Below are 25,832 nucleotides of genomic sequence, written 5' to 3' on the forward strand. Positions count from 1 at the left end.
TCTCCTTTGTAAATTAAATGCTCAAGTAACATTTTTGCCAGAAGAGTTTGACATCAGTGTCCCACCAGGGCATTTTTGACCTTGTCCGATTTGGAGAACAGTTGCTCCAATTTGGGGGAACTTCAGTTCCATTTGGGGAGCTTTGGTTCCAATTTGGGGAGTTCTCCTCTGAAGGGAAACCCCATTTATTTGGCACTTTGGACAAAGGTCATAGGACTAATGTGACTGGGAAGTCATGTTTGAGGCCTTTTTGCCATTTGACTTTGAGTGTGACTTTCTGATGATGGGGTTTTAGTTTGATCTGGTTACTTTGGTAATGTACGGTTCTGGTACTAACTGCTCAAGCTAAAATGTGAAGTGCTTCCTCCAAGATTCCACCCTGACCTGGGAGCCCCTTGGAAAATTTTAAATGACTGATTGCCCCAAAAGTATTTGTAAATAGTTTACCAAAATGGGCTAAATGAAGAAAAATAAAATTTTCCAACATAGGTAAATATGACTGAGGTAACCACTCAATTATTTAAAAAAAAAGAAAAGAAAAACAAAACTCTCCTTGTTTTATAGTGGCAGTCTTTACAGGACCATAAGTATGGTTCCAAAATAATCCTAAACCCACCAATCCTTTTACCACTCCCAAAACCTTTCATGTTTATCTTAAAAGGCTTGTAAGTATTAAACAAAGGGGAAACAAAGTCATCCTAGGAGAAACATATTTTGGGGATGCAAATGTCCTATCTGGTCTTCTCAGGAACTCTAACTTTTCTGTCTTTTTAAAACGCAAATTTTATTTTTTATTTTTTCAAGGGATCTAATTTTTATTTTTTAAATTAGTTAATTAATTAATTTTATTTTACAATACTGTATTGGTTTTGCCATACATTGACTTGAATCAGCAATGAGTGTACAGTGTTCCCCATCCTGAACCCCTCTCCCACCTCCCTCCCCATCCCTTCCCTCTGGGTCATCCCAGTGCACCAGCCCCGAGCACCCTGTATCATGCATCAAACTTGGACTGGCAATTCACTTCACATATGATATTTTACATGTTTCAATGCCATTCTCCCATATCATCCTGCCCTTGCCCTCTCCCACAGAGTCCAAAAGACTGTTCAATACATCCGTGTCTCTTTTGCTGTCTTGCATACAGGGTTATCGTTACCTTCTTTCTAAATTTCATATATATTCCTTAGTATACTGTATTGGTGTTTTTCTTTCTGGCTTACTTCACTTTGTATAATAGGCTCCAGTTTCATCCACATCATTAGAACTGATTCAAAGGTATTCTTTTTAATGGCTGAGTAATACTCCATTGTGTATATGTACCACAGCTTTCTTATCCATTCATCTGCTGATGGATATCTAGGTTGCTCCCATGTCCTGGTTGTTATAAATAGTGCTGCAATGAACACTGGGGTACGCATGTCTCTTTCAATTCTGGTTTCCTCAGTGTGTATGCTCAGCAGTGGGATTGCTGGGTCATATGGAAGTTCTACTTCCAGTTTTTTAAGGAATCTCCACACTGTTCTCCATAGTGGCTGTACTCATTTGCATTCCCACCAACAGTGTAAGAGGGTTCCCTTTTCTCCACACCCTCTCCAGCATTTATTGCTTGTAGACTTTTGGATAGCAGCCATTCTGACTGGTGTGAAATGGTACCTCATTGTGATTTTGATTTGCATTTCTCTGATAATGAGTGATGTTGAGCATCTTTTCATGTGTTAGCCATCTGTATGTCTTCTTTGGAGAAATGTCTGTTTCGTTCTTTGGCCCACTTTTTGATTGGGTCGTTTATTTTTCTGGAATTGAGCTGCAGGAGTTGCTTGTATATTTTTGAGATTAATTCTTTGTCCTTTGCTTTGTTTGCTATTATTTTCTCCCATTCTGAAGGCTGTCTTTTCACCTTGCTCATAGTTTCCTTTGTTGTGCAGAAGATTTTGATTTTAATTAGGCCTCATTTGTTTATTTTTGCTTTTATTTCCAGTATTCTGGGAGGTGGGTCATAGAGGATCCTGCTGTGGTTTATGTTGGAGAGTTTAAAACACAAATTTTAAAAGGAGAGTCAATTTGAACTTGACTTGTTTTCCATAAATATTAGTAAAAAGAGAAAAAAAAAACCTTAAAATTGCTTTCTCATTCCAACTGTTATTTATAAACTAGTGAGTTTCATATTGTGATATCTGATTCATGACTAAGTTTGAAAAATGAAGCTATGTGATCTCCCATGTCTGTCTGGATATATATATGGCTCAGTATGTGTCTTTGGATATTATCACTGAGGATAATTTGTTAAAGAGCTCTATTTAATTGCCTTAATGAAAAGTAAGTGCTTGACTGTTTCTGAAGACTGCCTGCTAGGGACCTGGAGCTCAGCAGCGCCAGCAGAGAATGACAATTCCCTGGGTTAATTCCTCTTTCCGGTCACATTTTACTATTCCACAGCATCCCACCACCCTGCTTGTCCCTGCCAAAAAATCCCAGCCCCTAGCCTTCCCCAGACAGCTTTGAGGCCTGTTCTGCAAGCTTCCTTCCCCGGGCAAACCTCAGTCTCAAAACAGGGCTCACAGTGTGTGTGGCAGAAGGGTTGGTCACATCAGTGCCACTTGACGTGGGGACGACCAGCCCCCGCCAGGCAAGGGGAAGGCTGGCCACATGTGGACGGAGCTGCAAGTCCAGAGAGATGGAAACTGAGGCCCTGCTTCCCCTGCCCTTGCTAGAGGGAGACCGAATTCCTAACACCCATTGATGTGGAGCTCCTAAAGCATGGAATGCTGAACTCAAACCCTGAACTTTGAAGTGGGAGCACTGACTCCAAGACCCTAAACTACCAGAGAACTAACCCTAGGGAGTATCAAATAGTGAGAACTCACACAAAGGAAACCACTTGAATACAAGACTCGGCATCACCCAACCAACCACTGGAAGCACCCAGTGCAGGATGCCTCATCTAAACAACAAACAAAACAAAAATATAAATCCAGTTATCATCAGACAGCATTACCCCCTCACTCAGCCTTGCCCATCTGAGGAAAAACAAACAAAAACTCAGCACAAATCTCACCCTATACGAAACTTACACAAACTGCTGGACCAACCTTAGGAGGGGAGAAACCAAAAGGAAGAACGCATTCATGAAACCTCAAACACAATAAGCTGAAAAAAATAATGAAAAGGCAGAGAAATGCTACACAAGTGAAGGAACAAACTAGAAACACAGAAGTCCAAATTAGTGAAGAGGAAATAGGCAAACTACCTGAAAAATAATGCAGAATAATGATAGTAAAGATAATAAAAAACTTTGAAAATAAAATGAAGAAAAAGCAAGACTCAATTAACAAAGACCTAGAAGAATTAATGAATAAACATACAGAGACAAACAATATAATTACTGAAAGCAATCAATCTATAAGGAATCAATAGCAGAATATCTGACGTAGAAAAATGAACCAGTAGGCTGGAAGATAGAATAGTGGAAATAAGTTCTGAAGAGCAAAATAAAGTAAAAAGAATGAAAAGAATTGATAGTCTCAGAGACCTCTGAGACAATATCAAATGCACCAACATTTGAATTATAGAGGTTCCAGAAGAAGAAGAGAAAAAGAAAGAGTATGAAAAAATTTTTGAAGAGATTATAGTCTATAAACTATGTTGAAAATTTCCCCAACATGGAAAAGGAAATAGTCAATCAAGTCCACAAGAGGTGCAAAGAGTCCCAAATAGGACAAACTCAAGGAGAAACACGCCAAGACACATACTAATCAAACTAACAAAGACTAAACACAAAGAAAGAATATTAAAAGCAGCAAGGGAAAAGCAACAAGTAACATACAAGGGAAATCCCATACATATAACAGTTGATCTTTCAGAAGAAGCTCTACAGGCCAGAAGGGAATGGCAGGATACATTTAAAGTACTGAAAGAGAAAAATCTAAAACCAAGATTACTGTACCCAGCAAGCATCTCATTCAAAACTGATGGAGAAATAAAAAGCTTTTCAGACAAGCAAAAGTTAAGAGAATTCAGTACCACAAAACCAGCTTTATAACAAATGTTAGAGGGACTCATATAGTCAAGAAATACAAGAGAAGAAAACGATCTACAAAAATCAACCCCAAACAATTAAGAAAATGGCAATAGGAACATATATATCAATAATTACTTTAAATGTAAATGGATTAAATGCTCCAATGCACCAAAAGGCACAGACTGGCTGAATGGATACAAAAACAAGACCCATATATGTGCTGTCTGCAATAAACCCACTTCAGACCTCAAGACACATATAGACTGAAAGTGAGAGGATGGAAAAATATATTCAATGCAAATGGCAAGCCAAAGAAAGCTGGAGTAGCAATCTTCATATCAGACAAAGTAGACCTTGAAATAAAGAATATTACAAGAGATAAAGAAGGACACTACATAATGATCAAGGAATCAATCCAAGAGGAAGACATAGCAATTATAAATATCTATGCACACAACATAGGAGCACCTCAATACATAAGACAAACACTAATAGATCTAAAAGGAGAAATTGACAGTAACACAATAATAGTAGGAGACTTTAACACCCCACTCACACCAATGGACAGATCATCAAAACAGAAAATTAATAAGGAAACACAAGTCTTTAATCATACAGTAGATGAGATGAATCCCATTGATATCCTCAGGACATTCCATTCAAATGCAGAAGCATACACCTTCTTCTCAAGTGCTCATGGAACATTCTTCAGGATAGACCACATCTTGGGTCACAAATCAAACCTCCGTAAATTTAAGAAAATTGAAATCATATCAAGCATCTTCTCTGACCACAACACTATGAGACTAGATATCAATTACAAGGAAAAAACTGTAAAAAACACAAACACTTGGAGATTAAACAACATGTTTCTAAGTAACCAACATGTTACTAAGAAATCAAAAGGGAAATTTAAAAATTTCTAAAAACAAATGACAATGTAAACATGACAACCCAAAACCTATGGATGCAGCAAAAGCAGTTCTAAGAGGGAAGTTTACAACAATACAATCCTACCTCAAGAAACAAGAAAAACATCAAATAGACAACCTAACTTTACACCTAAAACAACTGGAAAAAGAAGAAGAGCAACAACAACAAAAAAAAACCCAAAATTAGTAGAAGGAAAGAAATCATAAATATAAGAGAAGAAATAAGTGAAAAAAGAAATGAAAGAAATCATAATAAAGATTAATAAAACTAAAAGCTGGTTCTTTGAGAAGATAAACAAAATTGACAAACATTTAGCCAGACTCATCATGAAAAAAAGAGAGAAGAATCAAATCAACAAAATTAGAAATGAAAAAGGAGAGGTTACAATAGACAATGCAGAAATACAAAGGATTATAAGAGACTATTATGAACAACTATATGGCAATAAAATGGATAACCTGGAAGAAATGGACAGACTCTTAGAAAAGTTCAATCTTCCAAGACTGAACCAGGAAGAAATAGAAATTATGAACAAACCAATTACAAGCACTGAAATTGAAGCTGTGATCAAAAATCTTCCAAAAAACAAAAGCCCAGGACCAGATACTTCACAGGAGAATTCTATCAAACATTTAGAGAAGAGTTAATGCCTATCCTTCTAAAAGTCTTTCAAAAATTACAGAGAAAGGAACACTCCCAAATTCATTCTACGAGGCCACCACCACCCTGATACCAAAACCAAAGACAACACCAAAAAAGAGAACTACAGGCCAATATCACTGATGAACATAGATGCAAAAATCTTCAACAAAATTTTAGCAAACAGAATTCAGCAGCACATTAAAAAGCTCACACACCATGATCAAGTTGGGTTTATTCCAGAGATGCAGGCATTCTTCAATATATGCAAATCAATCAATGTGATACACTCTATTAACAAACTGAAAGATAAAAACCATATGATAAACTCAATAGATGCAGAAAAAAGCCTTTGACAAAATTTAGCACCCACTTATGATTAAAACTCTTCAAAAAATGGGCATAGAAGGAATCTATGTCAACATAGTAAAGGCCATATATGATAAGCCTACAGCAAACATTATTCTCAATGGTGAAAAATGGAAAGCATTCCCCCTAAGATCAGGAACAAAACAAGGGTGTCCACTCTCACCACTATTATTCAAAGAAGTTTTGGAAGTCCTAGCTACAGCAATCAGAGAAGAAAAAGAAATAAAAGGTATCCAGATCAGAAAAGAAGAAGTAAAGCTCTCACTCTTTGCAGATGACATGATATTGTACATAGAAAACCCTAAAGATACTATCAGAAAATTACTAGAGCTAATCAGTGAATTTAGCAAACTTGCAGAATACAAAATCAATACACATAAATCACTTGCACTTCTATATACTATAATGAAAAACCAGAATGAGAAATTAAGGAATCAACCCATTCACCATTGTAACAAAAATAATTGAATATCTAGGAATAAACTTACCTAAGGAGACAAAAGAACTGTACACAGAAAGTTGTAAGACACTAATGAAAGAAATCAAAGGCAACATAAAAAGATCGAGAGATATTCCATGTTCCTGGGAAGGAAGAATCAATATTATGAAAATGACTACACTACCAAATGCAACCTACAGATTCAATGTGATCCCTATCAAATCGCCAATGGCATTTTTCACAGAACTAGAACAAAAATTTCACAATTCATATGAAAACACAAAAGTCCCCAAATAGCCAAAGCAGTCTTGAGAAAGAAGAATGGAGCTGGAGGAATCAACCTTCCTGACTTCAGATTATAATACAAAGCTATAGTCATCAAGACAGTATGGTACTGGCACAAAAACAGAAATATAGACCAATCGAACAAGATAGAAAGCCCAGAAATAAACCCATACACCTATGGGTACTTTATTTTTGAGAAAGGAGGCTGCTGCTACTGCTAAGTCACTTCAGTCATGTTCGACTCTGTGCGACCCCATAGACGGCAGCCCACCAGGCTCCCCCATCCCTGGGATTCTCCAGACAAGATCACTGGAGTGGGTTGCCATTTCCTTCTCCAATGCATGAGAGTGAAAAATGAAAGTGAAGTCGCTCAGTCGTGTCTGACTCTTAGCGACCCCATGGACTGTGTAGCCCACCAGGCTCCTCCAGCCATGGGATTTTCCAGGCAAGAGTACTGGAGTGGGGTGCCATTGCCTTCTCCGGAGAAAGGAGGCAAGTATACACAATGGGGCAAAGACAGTCTCTTCAATAACTGGTGCTGGGAAAACCGGACACCTAGGTTAAAAGAATGACATTTCAACACTTCCTAACACCATACACAAAGATAAACTCAAAACGGATTAAAGACATAAATGTAAGACCAGAAACTATAAACCTCTTAGAAGAAAACATAGGCAGAACACTCGATGACATAAATCAAAGCAAGATCCTCTATGACCCACCTCCTACAGTAACAGAAATAAAAACAAAAGCAAACAAGTGGGACCTGATTAAACTTAAACGTTTTTGCACAGCTAAGGAAACTATAAGCAAGGTGAAAAGACAACCCTCAGAATGGGAGAAAATAATAGCAAATGAAACAACTGACAAAGGATTAACTTCCAAAATATACAAGCAGCTCATACAACTCAATACCAGGAAAACAAACAACCCAATCAAAAAATGGGAAAAAGACCTAAACAGACATTTCTCCAAAGAAGACATACAGATGGCTAACAAACATATGAAAAGATGCTCAACATCACTCATTATTAGAGAAATGCAAATCAAAACTATAATGAGATATCACCTCACACTGGTCAAAATGGCCATCACCAAAAAGTCTACAAACAATAAATGCTAGAGAGGGTGTGGAGAAAGGGGGACACTCTTGCACTGTTGGTGGGAATGTAAATTGATATAGCCACTATAGAAGATGGTATGGAGATGACTTAAAAAGCTAGGAATAAAACCATCATATGACCCAGCAATATACCCCAGTATATCCCACTCCTAGGCATATACCCTGAAGAAACCAAAATTGAAAAAGACATATGTACCCCATTGTTCATGCACTATTTACAATAGCTGGAACATAGAAGCAACCTAAATGTCCATCGACAGATGAATGGATAAAGAAGTTGTGGTACATATGCACAATGGAATATTACTCAGTCATAAAAAGGAATGCATCTAAGTCAGTTCTAATAAGGTGGATGAACCTAGAACCTATTATAAAGACTAAAGTAAGTCAGAAAGAGAAAAATAAATATTGTATTCTAAACCATATATATGGAATCTAGAGAAATGGTACTGAAGAATTTATTTACAGGGCAGCAATGAAGAAACAGACATAAAGAATAAACTTATGGACATGGGGAGAGGGGAGGAGAGGGTGTGATGTATGGAAAGAGTAACATGGAAACTTACACTACCATATGTAAAATAGATAGCCAACGGGAATTTGCTGTATGGCTCAGGAAACTCAAACAGGGGCTCTGTATCAACCAAGAGGGGTGGGATTGGGAGGGAGATGGGAGGGAGTTTTAAAAGGGAAGGGATATATGTATATCTATGACTGATTCATGTTGAGGTCTGACAGAAAACAACAAAATTCTATAAAGCCATTATCCTTCAGTTAAAATATAAAAAAAAAAAATTTTAAAGTAAGTACTTGCAAACCAAACAATTCTAAACACAAGATAAATTAAGCTAAATGAACTAGGAAATAATTTAATACCAGGTAAAACTGTGGTGTTGGAGAAGACTCTTGAGAGTCCCTTGGACTGCAAGGAGATCCAACCAGTCCATTCTAAAGGAGATCAGTCCTGGGTGTTCTTTGGAAGGAATGACACTAAAGCTGAAAACTCCAGTACTTTGGCCACCTCATGCGAAGAGTTGACTCATTGGAAAAGACTCTGATGTTGGGAGGGATAGGGGACAGGAGGAGAAGGGAACAATAGAGGATGAGATGGCATCACTGACTCGATGGACGTGAGTCTGAGTGAACTCTGGGAGTTGGTGATGGACAGGGAGGCCTGGCATGCTGCAATTCATGGGGTTGCAAAGAGTCGGACACTACTGAGTGACTGAACTGAGCTGAACTGAACTGATTAATGTTTGTTTATTGATACAAAGTTGTCAACAAGAAAAATAACTTGATGTGAAGAAAATTTAATGAAAGAAAATGCAAATGAGATAAGCGATTCAGGTGAACTTTTAGAAATAATTATATTTTAGGGTCTCTCCAGATATTCGACAACTTGAAAGTTAGAATTGCGCTAAAGTAAGTTAAGTGATTTAAGTTTATGGACAGTGGACCTCAAAAAAAGAGTTCTGTACATGATCAGTCAGGACTAAGTTTAAAATAAGTTTAGTTGAGTAAATGAACTTTAAAAAGTAAACTGGTGCAAAACTTGAATTTGGCTTTTCTCTCTGTTAAAAAGACAAGTTTTCTTAAGATATTGAACAGATTTTAAATTTCTTTTCCTTTTAAGTGATCTCTTCTGAATTTGCCTTTGAAATCTTTATTATCACTTTGGCTAAGTAAACAACCATTGTTTCACAGTCATGATCCTGTTGTGTTTTAAAACCCTTTTGATTTTTTTGAAGTCAAATTATAATGAAGTTCCTTTGACTTCTAGCTAACTTTGGGATGCTTCAAAGAGCCCCTAAAACATCCGCAAAGGGAGATATTAAACTAATTCGGTCTACATGGTATGTTAAATTACATACCAAGTGTTGTCAAATGAGTGATAAATTTTTTCAATTACATTGTATGGTAAATGTTAGGTATTCTTGAGATTATATGGAGCCCCTAAAATATGATATGTCTTAGTAAAATAATATTTGAAGTGTGTTATATGTAACAGCAGTAATTGAGTTATTAATACTTTGTCAATTGTGTTGTAATCAGATTTAAATATGACTTCTTAAGTCTTTTATCATTATAGACAGTTATGGTTTCACTTTGACGCCTTTGTAAAAATGCCTCCTGTTCAAGAAAATTTATAAAAAGGACTTTTGGATAATATAAGTTTCTGGCTTTCACATCATAATGCTGAACTGGGTAAGAAATTGAAGAATTCTAATATAAAAATCTCATGGCTTCATAAAGCTGTTAACAAAAGGATCAGTTACATAGCACTTAGTCAACTGGTAAATATGGTTATAACTTTTATGATTTCTATCTAAAAAAAATTTACTGGTTTACATCTGTGTTTTCCAGGTATGGGGAAAACCTTCCCCTTTAATTATGACTTAACAGTAATTGAGTAAATTATACCTTTGTAAGCAGAATTGAAACATTTATATTTTTCTCTCTACCTGGTTGATTCTGCCAGTAGCACCTGCTTGTCTCAAAGATTAAGCCATACATATCTAAGTATGCACTTCCATTACAGTGAATCTGTGGATAACTCATTAAATCAGTTATGGCTCATTTGGTCACTCAATTACTGCAACTGGATTACTACTAGTCATACTAATCATTGTCTTAATTTGTTCTTTGTTTTCAAATTGTTTGTACTTTTGTGTCTCCCTGCTATACTGTCTTTGTCAATGTTACTAGCTGCATTACTTATATTCTCCTACTTTATGAGATCATTGTCTCTTATAGTACCCAGTATGTAATAAAGCCTCCAACAAAACTTTTATAGCTAAGCATTTTGAGGAAATGGATCACATTTATAATATAAAATAATGGTAATAGTGTGATTCTATGTATGGGAAGAAGCAACAAGAGAAAATGTTTCCTGGGTCATAATTAGACATAGGATCCAGAGGTGAAAGTGAAGTCCCTCAGTCGTGACCAACTCTTTGCAACCCCATGGACTGTAGCCTACCAGGCTCCTCCATCCATGGAATTTTCCAGGCAAGAGTACTGGAGTGGGTTGCCATTTCCTTCTCCAAATCCAAAAATTAACACTTCGATTAATATATCAAGAATTTTCATCTGATCTGGGATGAGCCTCCCACTGCTATGGGACAAAATTTGATCACAAAATGTCTCCTAAATATTGGTCAAATTCCTTATCACGAGGGGAGGATCTGAGAAGTGGAATAGTTTCTGCCACTATAAGCCATCAGCGATCGCAGCCCTCCAATGTGAGCTGGTGAAACCTGAGGAAACTCAGGAAGGAGAATAATACCTGCCATCTAGCAGCCATCAGACTGCAGCCACTACCTATAGTGAACTCTGAGGAAACTCGGGATATGAGAATACAGGGCCCTAGATAGCTGAGGTGCGTATCAAGGGAATGATACAGTGATCCCTGACACTTGCTTCTGCATGGGATACAGAAAAGTACTAAATTCTTTAACTTGAAGTGCTGCCTCCTGGGTCTGAAGTCCTCAAAATTCCCACTGAATAAAACATAACTCTTAACTTTTAGGTTGTGAATATTTTTACAGTCTACAGATGTAAAGTACATACTCTCCACATAGGAGCAAAAGAAGCAACATTTGGAACACTGGCATGGATGGTGGGACACTCCCAGAGAGATCCATCTGACAAGATACAATAGGAAGCAATTAGAATGGTCATCTCCCCCTTTTCCACAGGATTGTAGAATGGACATTGACAGTGGGGAATTGTTACAGGGAAGAACTGACTCCACGTTGAGTCTGTTTCTCTTACTTTAACTTTTGCCTCCCGTTGGTTTTGTTCACTAAAAGGATACTGTCCATACATAACGGCCTGCCTTGAGGAACCCTTAAAAGTTAAACAAAAGTATGTTTGTTTAGGACTTTGTCTTCTAGTAGATGGCTATAGGGTGGAAGAAATTAACACATTCCCTCCCTAAGGCTGGTCATTCCAGGAAATATCTGCAAGACTTATGACCATTTTACTTTCTCACCTCCTCTCCTTCTCTATTCTATAAAAGAACCTGGCATTCAGACTGCGATAAGATGGTTTTCTGGAAACACTAGTATGCCATCTTCTAGGTCTGCTAGCTTTCCAAATAAAGTCATATGCCTTGCCTTAACACCTTGTGTCTGACTCACTGACCTGTTGTATGGTGAGCAGAGTGAACTTGGACCCAGTAACAGTTCGATCCCTGGTCCAGGAAGATTCCACATCCTTTGGGGCAACTAAGCCCATGATCCACAACTCCTGAAGCCTCTACACCCTATAGCCTATGCTCAGCAACAAGAGAGCCCACCACACGAGAAGCCCACACACCACAACTAGGGAGCAGTCCCTGCCCGCTGCAACTGGAGAAAACCCACGTGTAGCAACAAAGACCCAGCACAACCAAAAATGAATAAATAAATAAAAGAAAAATAATAGACATACAAAAAGAAAGAACAGATAATCTATGCCATATGCAGATGGGTCTTCCTTTGTAGTAAGCTGTCTCTGGAAAACAAAGTTTGGTAGGGGGATTACCTGCCACTGTTTTGTAGGAGCACAGGGCTCATGTAAAGATCAATGGTGTCAGTATGTTATACCTGAGATGTTTGTGAGATCCCAAGTAGAGAGGACAAGCATGTGACTGGATATACGAGTCAGGAATCCAGGAGAGAGGTTCAAGTCTGGAAATACATATTTGAAAGTTCTCAGTGTTATAGCTGATATTTAATATTATGGGACTTGGTATGATCACTAAAGGAGAAATTGTATATAAAGAAAAGAGGGACCAAGATAGAGCTCCAAAGAACTATAACAATAAAGGTTAAGTAGAGGAGAAGGGTACAATACGAAAGAGACATAACCGTAATGTAGGAAACAAGAGAGTTTGGTGTCATGGAGGCCAAGTGAGGAAAGTGTTTCAGGAAAGGGAAAGTGGAAAACTGCACTAAAAGATGTTGAGAATTAAAATCAGGGCAGTGACAACTAGAATGATGAGGGAGTTAAAGGAAGGATTCTTTTCTTTGGAGATGAAAGATGCTTCTGAACTTTTAAAAAATATATATAAGAATGAAATAAAATAGGAGGGGGGGGAAAAAACTGATAATACAAAAAAAGGTGAGGGATGGATGGTTCTTGAGATAGGATCCCGAATACAAGTAGAAGTACTGGGCTGGAGAGGGGCCCTGGCCAATAGCACAGTAAGAGAAAGGGATTAAAAGCTGGAAGGACAGAAGTTTTGATCTTGGAGAGACAGCAGTGAGCAGTGGTTTGAAGTGAGATCTTAGTTCTCCCCTGCCCAGGAATAGGATCTAGGTAGTCTGGATAAAAACCAGGAATCCTAACCGCCAGTCCAGCAGGTGCTAGAGGCTGGAAGTAAAATTCCTCTTGCCTTTGTCTCCATTGAAAAATGCATTTCTCAAGAAGCCAAGACTGTAAAAGTAGGTACAAAGGCTATTACTAGATAGATATATAGTATATGTATAGATAGATAAGTGGGAAAGCACACAGAGAAACAGTTTAGTCAAGACAGAAGCAAGGCAAAGAGCAAGGATGGGGCACCCTCACTAATGAGAAGTGCAACCAACAGGCAGTTAAACCACTTATATAGGGCAGTTCTTCTGGATCTTTGTTTACTTTTGGCTAGTTGTCTGTTTCTTTTTTCCACACCTGACCCACCCTAGAAAAACCCTCCCCAACATGCAAGCACAAATATTTCCCAAGAAGTATTCCAGCCCAGAGGTCTACTATGGGGTGATGCTCCCTCCTTTTTGACCCTCAGGGGGCCTTTCTGGGCATGTGAAATGTCTCCCTTGCCTCAAGGAGGGGAAATATGTGAACTCTTGATCTTTTACTCAAACAGGGATTAGCCCCTCTCTGTACCTGCCGTAACTATTATCTCAAAGTGTCCAAAGGAAACAAATCCTGTTTTTTTTTACCCTGTTTCTGTTGTTCTTTCTATTTCAAAGTGCAAACAGGAGGCTGACTGTAAATGCCTAACCTGGAGTTCACCTACCTCCTGTCTCAGGAAATGCAAACAGGGGGCTAGTTTTAAGCATCTTGCCTGAAGCCCATCTATCTCCTGCCTCAGACTGAAGATTTCATGGGAGAAAATAAAGATGCCATTTATATTTGCAAGGAAGTAGAGATGGAGGTAATTCACTGCGGAGGAAGAAGGGGAGTAAGTGCTTATAAAATGAAGTAGGCGTACTAGGAAATGGAATGGAAGAGCAAGCCCACTAGAGAAAAATAGGACAGGATTGTTGGGTAGTGTTAAGTTCCCACCTGAGCTCTGAGTTTGAGTCTAAAGTAAAATCACACAACTCAGTTTTGAGTTTTTCTCTAGCAATGTTCAGCTACTTGGGTGTAGGCATGAAGAAGATAGAGAGGATTTATTGAAAGATTGTTTTTACTACTTAAGTATGACAGAGGAGAAAAGGGACTAGGTTGTTGCAGATATTTTTAAGAAAGTGATTATTTAACATGTATAAATTAGACTGTGGGAATTTCACTCCTGACCATTGTCACATGGGTGAAAATCTTAGGATGGTTCTCTTCAGTTTCAATAAGTTGCTAGTAGGGATTTCACTTCCTTACCTCTCCATTCTCCAGCTACCCATCTTGTCCAGGGCCCCACTTTCTGAAAATAGGAATGGAGCTTAGGAATGTTTGGGGTCACGGAAGAGGAAGTCATCCAAACAGAGCAGTCCTGTGTACTGCTTAAGCAGTACTTAAGGTACCTTAAGCAGTACCTTAAGCAGTACCTTAAGCAGACTTAAGGTACCTTAAGCAGTACCTTAAGCAGACTTAAGGTACAGGTGATTGCCAACAGGCAATACGGAGAAGGCAGCTACCTCTGGGATATTCTCTCCCAACAAAGACAACTAATACACCTGTCTGCACTGGCAATGTGTGGCATCCTCTGGCACAGCAAAGAAGGAGTTTCTGGTTTAGGAATAAGGATAGAAATTGATATAGGAATACAGTTAGATTCCAGTTACTGTTAGGCTTACGGTTGGGTTTAAGGTTGGCTTTGTGGGTCTTCCTGGTGCCAGGCAGTCATACAGTTTTTTGGGGTGAACTCTTCTTTTTCTCCATGTAGTACCCAGACAGAGGTCTAAGAAGCCCCAGTAGCTATCTTCCTTCCTCTCCCACTCCAAAATCTTGAAAACCCTTGATGCTCCATCTACTGTTTTACCAGTTATTAATAGTTTTTTTTAATAATTATTTATTTTTGGTTGTGTTGGATCCTAGTTGTGGCATGCAGGATCTTCTTTGTGGCATGAGAGCTTCTCTCTAGTTGTGGCTCACGAGCTCCAAAGCAAGTGCACTCAGCCGTTGCGGCATGAGGGCTTAGTTGCCAGGCAGCACGTGCGATCTTAGTTCCCCAACTAGGGATTGAACCCATATCATCTGCACTGGAAGGTGGACTCAACCACTGGACCACCAGGGAAGTCCTTAACTAAGAGTTTATTGATTACGCATCATACACCACCTTTATATGTACAAAGCTTTGCTTTTTCTTCTTACAAATGAAAAGCTTTGAATTTATTATTGTGCTAAAAATGGACTTCAAGAGCCTATTTTGGAAGTAACAATCCCAAACTTCCTGGTAGTTAACAGATGCTTTATGGTCTGCCAGTCTTGCTTGGATTTCTATAAGGAAGTGTGAAAAAATAAACACGAATATATTTTTCAGATTTATATCATACAGCTGAGTGGGAAAAAAGATGTTAAGTGTGTAAGTGGTATGCCATCGTTTGTGGGAAGAGAAAAGACATACACATATGAATGTTTATATATGCAGCAAATGTCCTAGGGATTCACAAGAAATTTATAATTGTTATTTCTGAGTAAGGGACAATGGTTGCCTGAGGGACTGTGAAGGAAGGGAGGTCTATCAAAAAAATTTCCCACAACATTTAATTATGAAAAGGGTTAAACATATAGATAAACTGAAAGATTTTACATAGAGGACACTAGTTAATCCATCCCAGATTCTGCCATTAACGTTTTTTACTATAATTGCTTTGTCAACTCTTCTATGCAACCATCAATCCATCTTATTTTTGATACATTTCAAAGCAAATGGTAAACATAACTTCAGTTATCCCTAAATTCTTCAGCCTGAATATCATTAACTAAACTCAAATGTTGTTTTGCTTTTTCTTTTGAATGAAATGCAAAAATCTTAATGGGTACACGGGCTGGGTTTTGACAAATAAACAGAGGTAAAAATCTGCCTGCCAGGCAGGAGACATGGCTTTGATCCCTGGGTTGGGAAGATCCCCTGGAGGAGGAAGTGGCAATCCACTCCAGTATTCTTGCCTGGGAAATCCCATGGACAGAGGAGCCTAACAGGCTACAGACCACGGGGTCACAAAGAGTCGAACATGGCTTAGTGTTTAAACAACAACACAATAACAATACACCTAAATAAACCAAATACCTACCACAATATAGAACATTACCCTAGGAAAGGGAAGGAGGCTTACTTTTAACTGTATTCCTTTTAGTACCTTCTGAATTTTATGTTATGTGATTGTGTTCTCTATCTTTAAATAAATAAAATATTTAAATGTTTTAATAATGATGGTTTACAGAAGCTAAACTGGGTGAGGAAGGAAGTGAAAAAGGAGGGAATGATAGAGAACAAGGAAATAGTGGGGTCAATGGAATGAAGAATTCATTTGAGGTCAGACTGTAGCAATGGGATTGCCAGAGCAAGCAAGTTTGGAGAAAGGAATGTCTTGTTAGACAGTGGGATATTTGAAACTGAAAATTCAGAAGTAGTCATAAGGTTCAGAGTGTGATCATAGGAATAGTACAGGATAGTAGTCCCTTCCAAACCATATGTTCGAAACTGCACATTTTATTTTACCCTTGCAGTATTTATCACAACTCCATTTCAGAAACATTTGATTCGTGTAACTATGCTTAATATCTAGCTCCCTTATTAGACTATAAGCTCCAAGAGGACAGAGGTCTTATCTGTCTCATTTAATCCTAGATTTCCAGTGCTCAGTACATAACAAGAAACTGGAACAGGCATTAGATATTTAATTACTTAATAATGAATTCTTTAAGAAGGATCATTAATTTATGAACAAATTCAACTGTTACATTGCAGTTTGTTGCCTAACTTTTTAATGGTACATAGTTATAAATTAATCAACTTACACTTTGCAAATAAAGCAGTAGAGCTGGACTAGGGTTGAAGACAACCCAGTGTCACTGGAAAAGGGATCCATAATGATACACAGTTTTTTCTGGACCAGACTTTTTGGCCCACCCAGTTGTGACCTTGACCAGAAAGAAGTTTTCACTTTCTCATCTGTAGAACAAAGATTGGAGAAGGCAATGGCACCCCACTCCAGTACTCCTGCCTGGAAAATCCCATGGATGGAGGAGCCTGGTAGGCTGAAGTCCATGGGGTCGCTAAGAGTCGGACACGACTGAGCAACTTCACTTTCACTTTCCACTTTCATGCATTGGAGAAGGAATGGCAACCCATTCTTCTTGCCTGGAGAATCCCAGGGATGGGGGAGCCTGGTGGGCTGCCATCTATGGGGTCGCACAGAGTCGGACACGACTGAAGCAACTTAGCAGCAGCAGCAGAACAAAGATGACCTCTAAGAGTCATCCCCATGTTGACAGGACATTACAGACCTAGTGGCTCTTAATCCTTGTTCTACCATGTAGTCATTGTTTAATCATGCCTAGATTACTCTCTAATAAATCACTGCAAAATGTTGGCCACCTAGGTGGCATGATTGTGTCCATCGAATGAGATAATACTAAAGTTTTCTAAATTACCCTTCTCATTGGATTCACTACAGACCAATCACGTTGAAATGGGAATCTGATCATACAACTCCTCTGTTCAAAAACCTGCAATGATTGCCCATCTCACTGAGAATAAGAGCCAGTCTTTGCTGTGGTCTACAAGGCCCTATAAGGCCTTCTGCTCTTCTTTCTCTCTACTCTAAACACACTAACCTTCTAACTAACTGTTCCTCTGAAACTCTGGGCAACTTGCCACCTGTGTTCCCCCCTATTGGGAATGCTCTTCTCCCAAATATGTCCTGGCATTCTCCCTCACCGCTTTCAAGTCTTTTTGCTCAAATGCCATCTTCTCAGTGAGACCTACTTGGATCCTGCTGTTTAAAACTGCAAACTGCATCCCTCTTCTCTATTTTACTCTATAGCTCTAACTTATTTCTCACATATTATGTATGAACGAACAGTTCGGAAACGTGTAGAATACAATACTAGGTAGGTATTACATGTAGGTTCTACATATAAATTACTTTCCCTTTATTTGGCCAGTGGTTTGAGGTCTGAAGGGATAAAGCTTAGGGGTCTTACAGTATAGGATGTTCTGGTATACCTGATCAACCTCTTAGAGGTTATTTCAGTGCCAGGCCCTCTTGAGTAGAAATATTAATAGTTAACACGTTCGTGCGTGTATTCATTGATTCATGCACACAAATATTTCTTGGGTCCCTTCTATGCGCCAGTTCTCAAAGACAGCTATTACAAGCATTTCACTCCGGATAATGTCTTTTTCGTAACCTCACCCCAGCACTCGGCGGCGGAAGACACATACTCCTGCCAGCAGAGGGCGTCCCCCTGCCCTCGCGGCGTGATCTCGGCCCACGACGCTTTCAGGCTCCCACGCTCGCTCCCGAGCGCGGCCCCGCCCGCCGCGTCACGTGACGCGGCCGCCGAACCAGAGCGGCCGGTCCCAAACCGAGCTAAATTCGTTGCCAGTGGCCTCTGCGGGTGCCACCACAGAGGCTCATCTGAAGGAGTGGGGAGGCTCGTGGAGCCGATGCTTCCTCTTCCGATTTCAGGTCGGCTCCTGTTCCCTCTCACCTTTCGCCGCTGCCGTCTCCCTGAGTGTTTGCATGAGCTCTCTCGTTTGGGGAGGCCCCGGTGACCATGTAGGGAGGGAAGAGCGAGGAAGCTCCGGGAGTGAGGGACGAGGTCAGCGCTGTGTGCACGCCGGCGCCCACCTTATCCACAGTGCGGGCCCGGGGCCCCCTCGGCCCAGGTGGGAAACTCGGGCCTGCAGTAGTGGCCTGGCACGGAGCGCCACGAAATCTCGCGCGGTCTCGCGAGAGTCTAAGTTGAAGGAACATGGCGACGTCTAATCTGTTAAAGGTAAGACCCTCAGTCCGGCTTGGATTTCTACTCCGGGAGCGGTGGGTTCAGCTCTTGGGGAATGGCTCGGTTCTGGTTCAGCGGCGAAATGGGGAAGTGTTCAGGGGTTGTCTACCGGAAGGGAAGACGGGGAGGCAGCCGCCGAGGAGTGGAACGTGGTTCTCCGGCCTTGGGGTCGAGAGGCCCTGGTTGTCCCTGCTGCCGGTTGCCTGGTGGATGAAAGGCCCGGCCAAGGGCTTACGGCGGGCAGTGGTCTCAAGGGGCCAGCGCTGGCCCGGGACCCCGGAAGAAAGGTGATGCCGTGTCCTGACGGATCGGTCAGTTAGTGTCCTTAGGGTCTCAGTTTCTTCTGAAGCGCGAGTCTTGAGACGCATAAGAAAAAAAAAGAGAAAATCCCAGAAAATGTTGTTAACAGGTTTTAATGACTTGGACCCCCACCGCCTCAGTTTCTCTTCTCATTCTGTCTGCGCGGATTTCCAAGTCAGACGGCAGCGCCTGTAGCCCCACTCCCTCCCTTAACTGCAGGCTACACGTTCCCTTCTGTTCTTCCTTTCTTGAGTTCGTATTTTTACCTTTTTAACTTAGGAAACTGTTCCCCAACCCCATTACACCACACAACCAGATGACTATAGTGGAAGCACTGCCGTTGTTTTAGGGCTTAGGAAAGTTGCCTTATCAAAGACAACCGTTAAAGTTAGTTTTATGTATTTGGGATAGCAAGGGGGATCTAGGCCCAGAAAGGCAGATTCTCTACCATCAGTTACAAAGTTGAGAGGAGAAAGAGGAAGACATGACACTAGTTTCTTCTATGGTATGTTTGTAGTAGGCAATACTTTATACCTTAAAAGTATTACTGAAATGGGGGTAGTAGATGAGCTACTTCTCCCTCAATTAGGCCTTCAGACAGTGTTGATAGAGAATAGAAAATATATTAAAACTTACTGTAACCTCACTCTTGTCTTCTTTAGACTACGGATACTAACTGTATTAGTCCCTCTAATTTTACTAATTTTAGAGGCAGTATGTCTTCTTTTGTAGAAGGGAATGGCAACCCACTCCACTGTTCTTGCCTGGAGAATTCCATGGATAGAGGAGGCTGGTGGGCTACAGTCCACGGGGTCGCAAAGAGTGACACGACTGAGCAACTAACAAACACATATACACCGCCCCGCCCTGCCCCGCCCCTCCACCGTCCCGCCCCGCCCCGCCCCGCCCCTCCTACCCAACCCCGGGTCATCTTTTAAAAGAGGGAGGAACCTAGAACTAGACCTAATTTCTGCTACTTAGAATTTCTGCTCCATGACTTTGGGCAAGTTTCTAAATCTCTCCGTTCCTGAGTTTCCTCATCAATATAATGAATTATCAATAGCACTTATTTCATAGGAACTTTGTGAAGATTGAGCTAGTATATATATAATCTTAAAACAGCGACTGGATCTTAACTGGTATGCAATACACATAAATTACTACAGTTACCTCTGCTGTTTCTCTAAGAAAACAAGTTCATGGGAGTTGAGTAACTCACTACTTTTATAGCAGTATAGCAAAGTTCTAATATATTAATTCAGAAAGAAAACTTTAACTTGCAAAGACTCCTGTTAATGTATCCATGCATTTACATAACCAATAGTGTATGTTATTAATTGAAACGTGTTTAAGAAGTAATTGTGAATTTTTGACTTACTGATAACGTGGATATAAAGCAAAGTCTTTTTTCCTTCCGGATTTGTGTCTCAGAAAAGAGTGAGTCACTTTATTCTACTCCACACAAAGCCTTACAAAGCATTGTTTGGAGGAGATATAAGTCTGAAGCTCCTTCATTCAATACTCTTAAGTCATTACCTTGTAGAGATTATCAATCTATATGTATAGCACACACCCACCTATAAACTGAAAATGACACCTGAATGTATAGAAATAGGTGCTTAAGACTTAGGTTAAAAAGATCATAATTTGAGCAGTTCTGTAACTCAAATAACTTTTATAAATAAAAGGAAAGTGATAATGTTTTGACAAAACTGGTAAAAGTCACAGTCTCTAGTGAATATGAAAAGATGACAGATACACTTGAAAATTTTCAATTATTTAGTGAAATGTTGAAAAGGGGGGAAAAGAATTTCTCAATATTTTATGTAGTATGTGTTTTTTAAATACATACAACTAACAATGGATATTATAAGTAGACATTTGATTCTTTTATCTGTATCACCAAAAGTTTCCTTATTCACATTGGTCAGAAAACTTTTTTTTCTTTTTTTTCTCTCCTCATTGACGTGTGTGTATGGATGGAGGGATTGTCCTGTATTTATGCCTTTAGAAATAGTTAATGAAAAAGTAGGAAATTTGTTTTGGAGAAATGGCAGGGAGACCCTTACCAGAATTCGTAGGGTCATTTGAATTAAAGTCTGGAGGAGGTTGGGGGGAAGGGATGGACTGGGAGTTTGGGATTAGCAGATGCAAACTACTGTATATATAGAAAATAGAATGGATAAACAACAAGGTGCTGCTTACTGTATACCACAAGGAACTATATTTAATATCCTGTGATAAACCACAGTGGAAAAAACATGAAAAGATTGTTTATATATATATATATGTATAACTGAATCACTTTGCTGTACAGCAGAAATTAACACAGCGTTGTAAATCAACTGTACTTCAATTAAAATATGAATAGATCAATAAATAAATTCAAGTTTGGTAATACCTTGAATAGTCATCGATCTGGCTAGGGAATGGCCAAGTTAGCCTCATTTCCTTTTTTAACAGGTTTAGTAGGCTGGTTCACTAGACAGATGCCTTGGACATGGTGCAATTAGATTTCATCAGAGCATATTTGACAGAATTACCATGTCTTATGCGGTTCATGGGGTTGCAAAGAGTCGGACACGACTGAGCGACTGAACTGAACTGATGGTCAAAATTGAGAAGTGTGGCCTAGAAGAGAATACAGTTAGAATTTGACTATCAGGTAAACAGCTGTATCTGAAGAATGATGAGTAATGTCATCAACCCTGAAGGGAGGCCTTTAGTGTTCTGCTGAAAAATAATGCCCTCTTCCTGTGTACCAGTAAGAAGTTAAGTTTATTGAATTTGTGAATGAAGAGTTTGGAGGGATAGCTAATATGTTATGAAAGATAACATGATTCAGAACTTTGTTATGAAACTTAAAAGTAAGAACCTAATGCAGTAGAAATCACCTACTTTTTTCATATTGGAATTTGATTGTATTAAAAATGTATTCACTAAAGCAAGTAGACCTTTGCTGGATTTTAGAACTCTTTTGGATATACAAAGGTTTTGTGTTGTACATTTTGACATATGCAATTACCAGTTGCTTATGGGCTTGCCTGGTGGCTCAGACGGTAAAGCATCTGTCTACAATGCGGGAGACCTGGGTTCGATCCCTGGGTCGGGTAGATTCCCTGGAGAAGGAGATGGCAACCCACAGTACTCTTGCCTAGAACATCCCATGGACAGAGGAGCCTGCTGTCCATAGGGTCGCAAAGAGTTGGACACAACTGAGTGACTTCACTTTTCTATGGGCTTGCCAGGTGGCTCAGTGGTAAAGAATCTACCTGCCAATGCAGAAGACACAAGTGCCTTGTGTTCAGTCCCTGAGTCGGGAAGATCCCCTGCAGGAGGAAATGGCAACCCACTCCAACATTATTGCCTGAACAATCCCATGGACAGAAGAGCCTGGTGGGCTACAGTCCATGTGGTCACAGAGTCGGAACGGACTGAAGCGACTGAGCATGCATCATGCATCTTACTCCGAATAGCTGTTCAAATATTTTTTGTTAAACCTAACAAAACTATTCAGTTCTTAGCACATTATGTAGCCATTTGAATGCCCTTAACTTCTTTGGTCAATAACACAACGTTTCCTAGTTTCCCCTATGTTCTCCTCTTTTCCAAGGCACCTGCTCCATTGCCTCCTTCCGCTTGTTCTTAATCAGCTTATGTTTTCCCACCAGGACTTAGCAGCCAGTTCCCTGTTACGTTGTTTCAGTCTTCTTTATCCTCACCTCTCTTGTGTTTTTTCCGACCTCCCTTCTCTCCTTTCCCAATATAATTATTTCGCGGGATTTAATCTCCATCGTTTCTCTATTTTTGTACCTTCCTCTCCACCCTCCCCACCGCCCAGAAGTCTTAACTCCCATGATTTCACTATTTTTATCTCTTAACTCTGATCTGAGAGCTAGGACAAAGCACAGTGCTGACTGTATCAGTTTCCTGCTCATATACCTTTGATAGTTCAAATTCTTCGAGATCTTTCTAGTGAGGTCTTCTCCTTAATTTCTCTCTCCTTCTCCTTCCCCTCTCTCCCCCTTCCTCCCACATGTGCATGGCCTTGCAGGAGCGCACACATACACATACATTCCTTCCCTCCCTCCTTGCTGGTTACTTTTTGGTTTATTATTGTACCAGAGTCTTCAAGACTTTTTATGTTTGCTGTTTCTTGTGTTAGGAATATCCACCGCCCCCCCCCACCCCGCCCCACCACCAACCTGTTAAAATCCTATTTAAGTCATCAAGACTCAGCCCAGATAGTTCCTTTTTTCTGAGAGCTCTCATTTGGAATTAGTTGTTGCCTACTCTGCATGACCATAGCACTGCATCAGTATCTTCGAGCATTTACGGTTTGCCTTTTATGTTAGTTACAGGATCTGTTTGTGTATCTTAACTCCCTTTCTGGATTGTAAGCACTGTTAGTGTAGGGACTTTATATTTGTTGATGCTTTTAACCATTTAGTGTGGTGATTATTCATGCTTCATTTCAGTTCAGTTGCTCAGTTGTGTCTGACTCTTCGTGACTCCATGGACTGCAGCACACCAGGCCTCCCTGTCCATCACCAACACCCGTAGTTTACTCAAACTCATGTACATTGAGTCGGCGATGCCGTCCCCTTCTCTGTCACCTTCAATCTTTCCCAGCCTCAGGGTCTTTTCAAATGAGTCAGCTCTTTGCATCAGGTGGCCAAATTATTGGACTTTCAGCTTCAACATCAGTCCTTCCAATGAATATTCAGGACTGATTTCCTTTAGGATGGACTGGTTGGATCTCCTTGCAGTCCAAGGGACTCTCAAGAGTCTTTTCCAACACCATAGTTCAAAAGCATCAATTCTTCGGCGCTCAGCTTTCTTTATGGTCCAACTCTCACATCCATACATGACCACTGGAAAAACCATAGCCTTGACTAGACGGACCTTTGTTGGCAAAGTAATGTCTCTGCTTTTTAATATGCTGTCTAGGTTGGTCATAACTTTCCTTCCAAGGAGTAAGCATCTTTTTATTTCATGGCTGCAGTCACCATCTGCAGTGATTTTGGAGCCCCCCAAAAATAAAGTCTTCCACTGTTTCCTCATCTATTTGCCAGGAAGTGATGGGACCAGATGTCATGATCTTAGTTTTCTGAATGTTAAACTTTAAGCCAACTTACTCATGGTAGGTGTTCCATAAATGAGTGATAGTTGACTGAAAAGAGAAGTCCAGTGCAGTATCCATGCATTGTAGATGGCTCAGTAAATGAGCGTTGGTTGGTTAAAGGGAGGAATTTCTGGCTTTATTTCCTTCTAATTAGATCTAGAGAGAGGGGGAGAGAAGGGAGTAGAAGAGTAAAAGCAACGCACAAGACAGTCCAAACTTACAAATGAAATGTGAAGCACTACTTTTTTCAGTGGAAACTTTCTTACTCTTTGAGAGGAAAGAAAATGGAAATACAAAGGAGTGGTTCAAAGTGCGTATAGAATTAATTTTCATTAAAATAATTTTATAGACTCATGTGCAAGGCACCAGGATATAAAGATAATGGAAAACAGTGTTCATGGTCTTAGGGAATTAACCAGATATTAAAGGTTTTAAGGCAAGAACTTTAGAAGTGTTACCATGTGTTGGATTGGTCTCTCATAGACAGAGGAGATCACTTCTAGTGTGATGATCAAGAAAAGTTTTATTTAGAAAGTATTGGAACTGGATTTTGAAGAAAGGTAGACTTTTTGTTGGTGATGATCGGGGGAAACTTTGGTAGAACATGTTTGGCAGAGAATATGAATGTGATACCCAGATTTGAATAATGTCAGTGAATGTGATTAAGATACACAACTGGAATTATTTTTTAATGTCTATTTAAACATAAACGAGAGCCTTATTTAGATCCTAACTTTTCATTGGGTTGATGGAAATTGCCCTTTTGAATGAGCATCTAAGGGGAATGTGATCGTTAGGGCAACTGTCCTTCACTCCAGTGGCCTGACCTAGAGACCTGGTTACATTTGACACTCACAGCTGAGGGAGAAAACCAATTCAGGGGTGCATATATTGGCCAAGGGTAGGGGTGGGAGTGGGAATAGAAGACTAAATCGTATACTTATTTTATGTGATACTTACTATAAAAGTGTGGAAATCTTTCATGTTTTGTGAAAATAAGTGAGTGAGCAGTTACATAATCTGGAGGTGATATATTGCTTAAGGCTACTCATGGGAAATGACAGTTTAAGATAAACTGTGAGAGATCCATTATTTATCAATGGATTAGAAGAGAGGAACTTTAGGTTGCAGTGAGATTTCAAGAGGACGTTAGACATCCAGCCGGTGGATAGAGAAAAATGAGACAAAGACAGGTGTTTCTTATTAGGTATTTTGCAAGGGTCCTAGTGAACCTAGTTATATTATAGAAAGTCACGGCTCCTGCCTTGGTGTAGTGTATATAGTAAGTTGGTGCCTAATCAGTTCTGTTCACTTCAGTTCTTGTCTGACTCTTTGTGACCCCATGGCCTGCAGCACTCCAGGCTTCCTTGTCCATCACCGTCTCTGGGAGTTTGCTCAGACTCATGTCCATTGAGTTAGTGATGCCATCCAAACCATC

At 39.8% G+C, this 25,832-nt stretch overlaps 1 protein-coding gene and 1 long non-coding RNA gene across 19 annotated transcripts in view; one reads left to right on the forward strand and one right to left on the reverse strand.

Moving 5' to 3' along the window:
- Window positions 1–18,086: 18,086 nt before the first annotated feature.
- On the reverse strand, window positions 18,087–20,149 carry LOC147357379 (uncharacterized). Its single transcript, XR_015141812.1, has 2 exons — window positions 19,906–20,149; window positions 18,087–19,325 (listed from the first exon to the last, which is right to left on the reverse strand). It is a non-coding gene; the product is annotated as an uncharacterized LOC147357379 (long non-coding RNA).
- Window positions 18,511–25,832, forward strand: part of CUL5 (cullin 5) — a 126,885-nt gene continuing 119,563 nt past the window's right edge. For 10 of the 18 annotated variants that reach the window (XM_086339073.1, XM_086339061.1, XM_086339066.1 and 7 more), the window contains exon 1: window positions 18,511–18,963. Coding sequence is in view for 2 of the 18 variants with exons in the window: in XM_086339060.1 (XP_086195186.1) it covers window positions 18,940–18,963 (24 nt within the window). In the remaining 16 variants the exon portion in view is untranslated. The remainder of the gene's footprint in view (window positions 18,964–25,832) is intronic. The other 8 variants (XM_086339075.1, XM_086339059.1, XM_086339074.1 and 5 more) reach the window with 2 other exon arrangements.

This window comes from Bos grunniens, chromosome 15, assembly GCF_055505025.1.
Source record: "Bos grunniens cultivar Pamir isolate PY7600 chromosome 15, Bosgru_T2T1.0, whole genome shotgun sequence".
Lineage (NCBI taxonomy): Eukaryota > Metazoa > Chordata > Mammalia > Artiodactyla > Bovidae > Bos > Bos grunniens.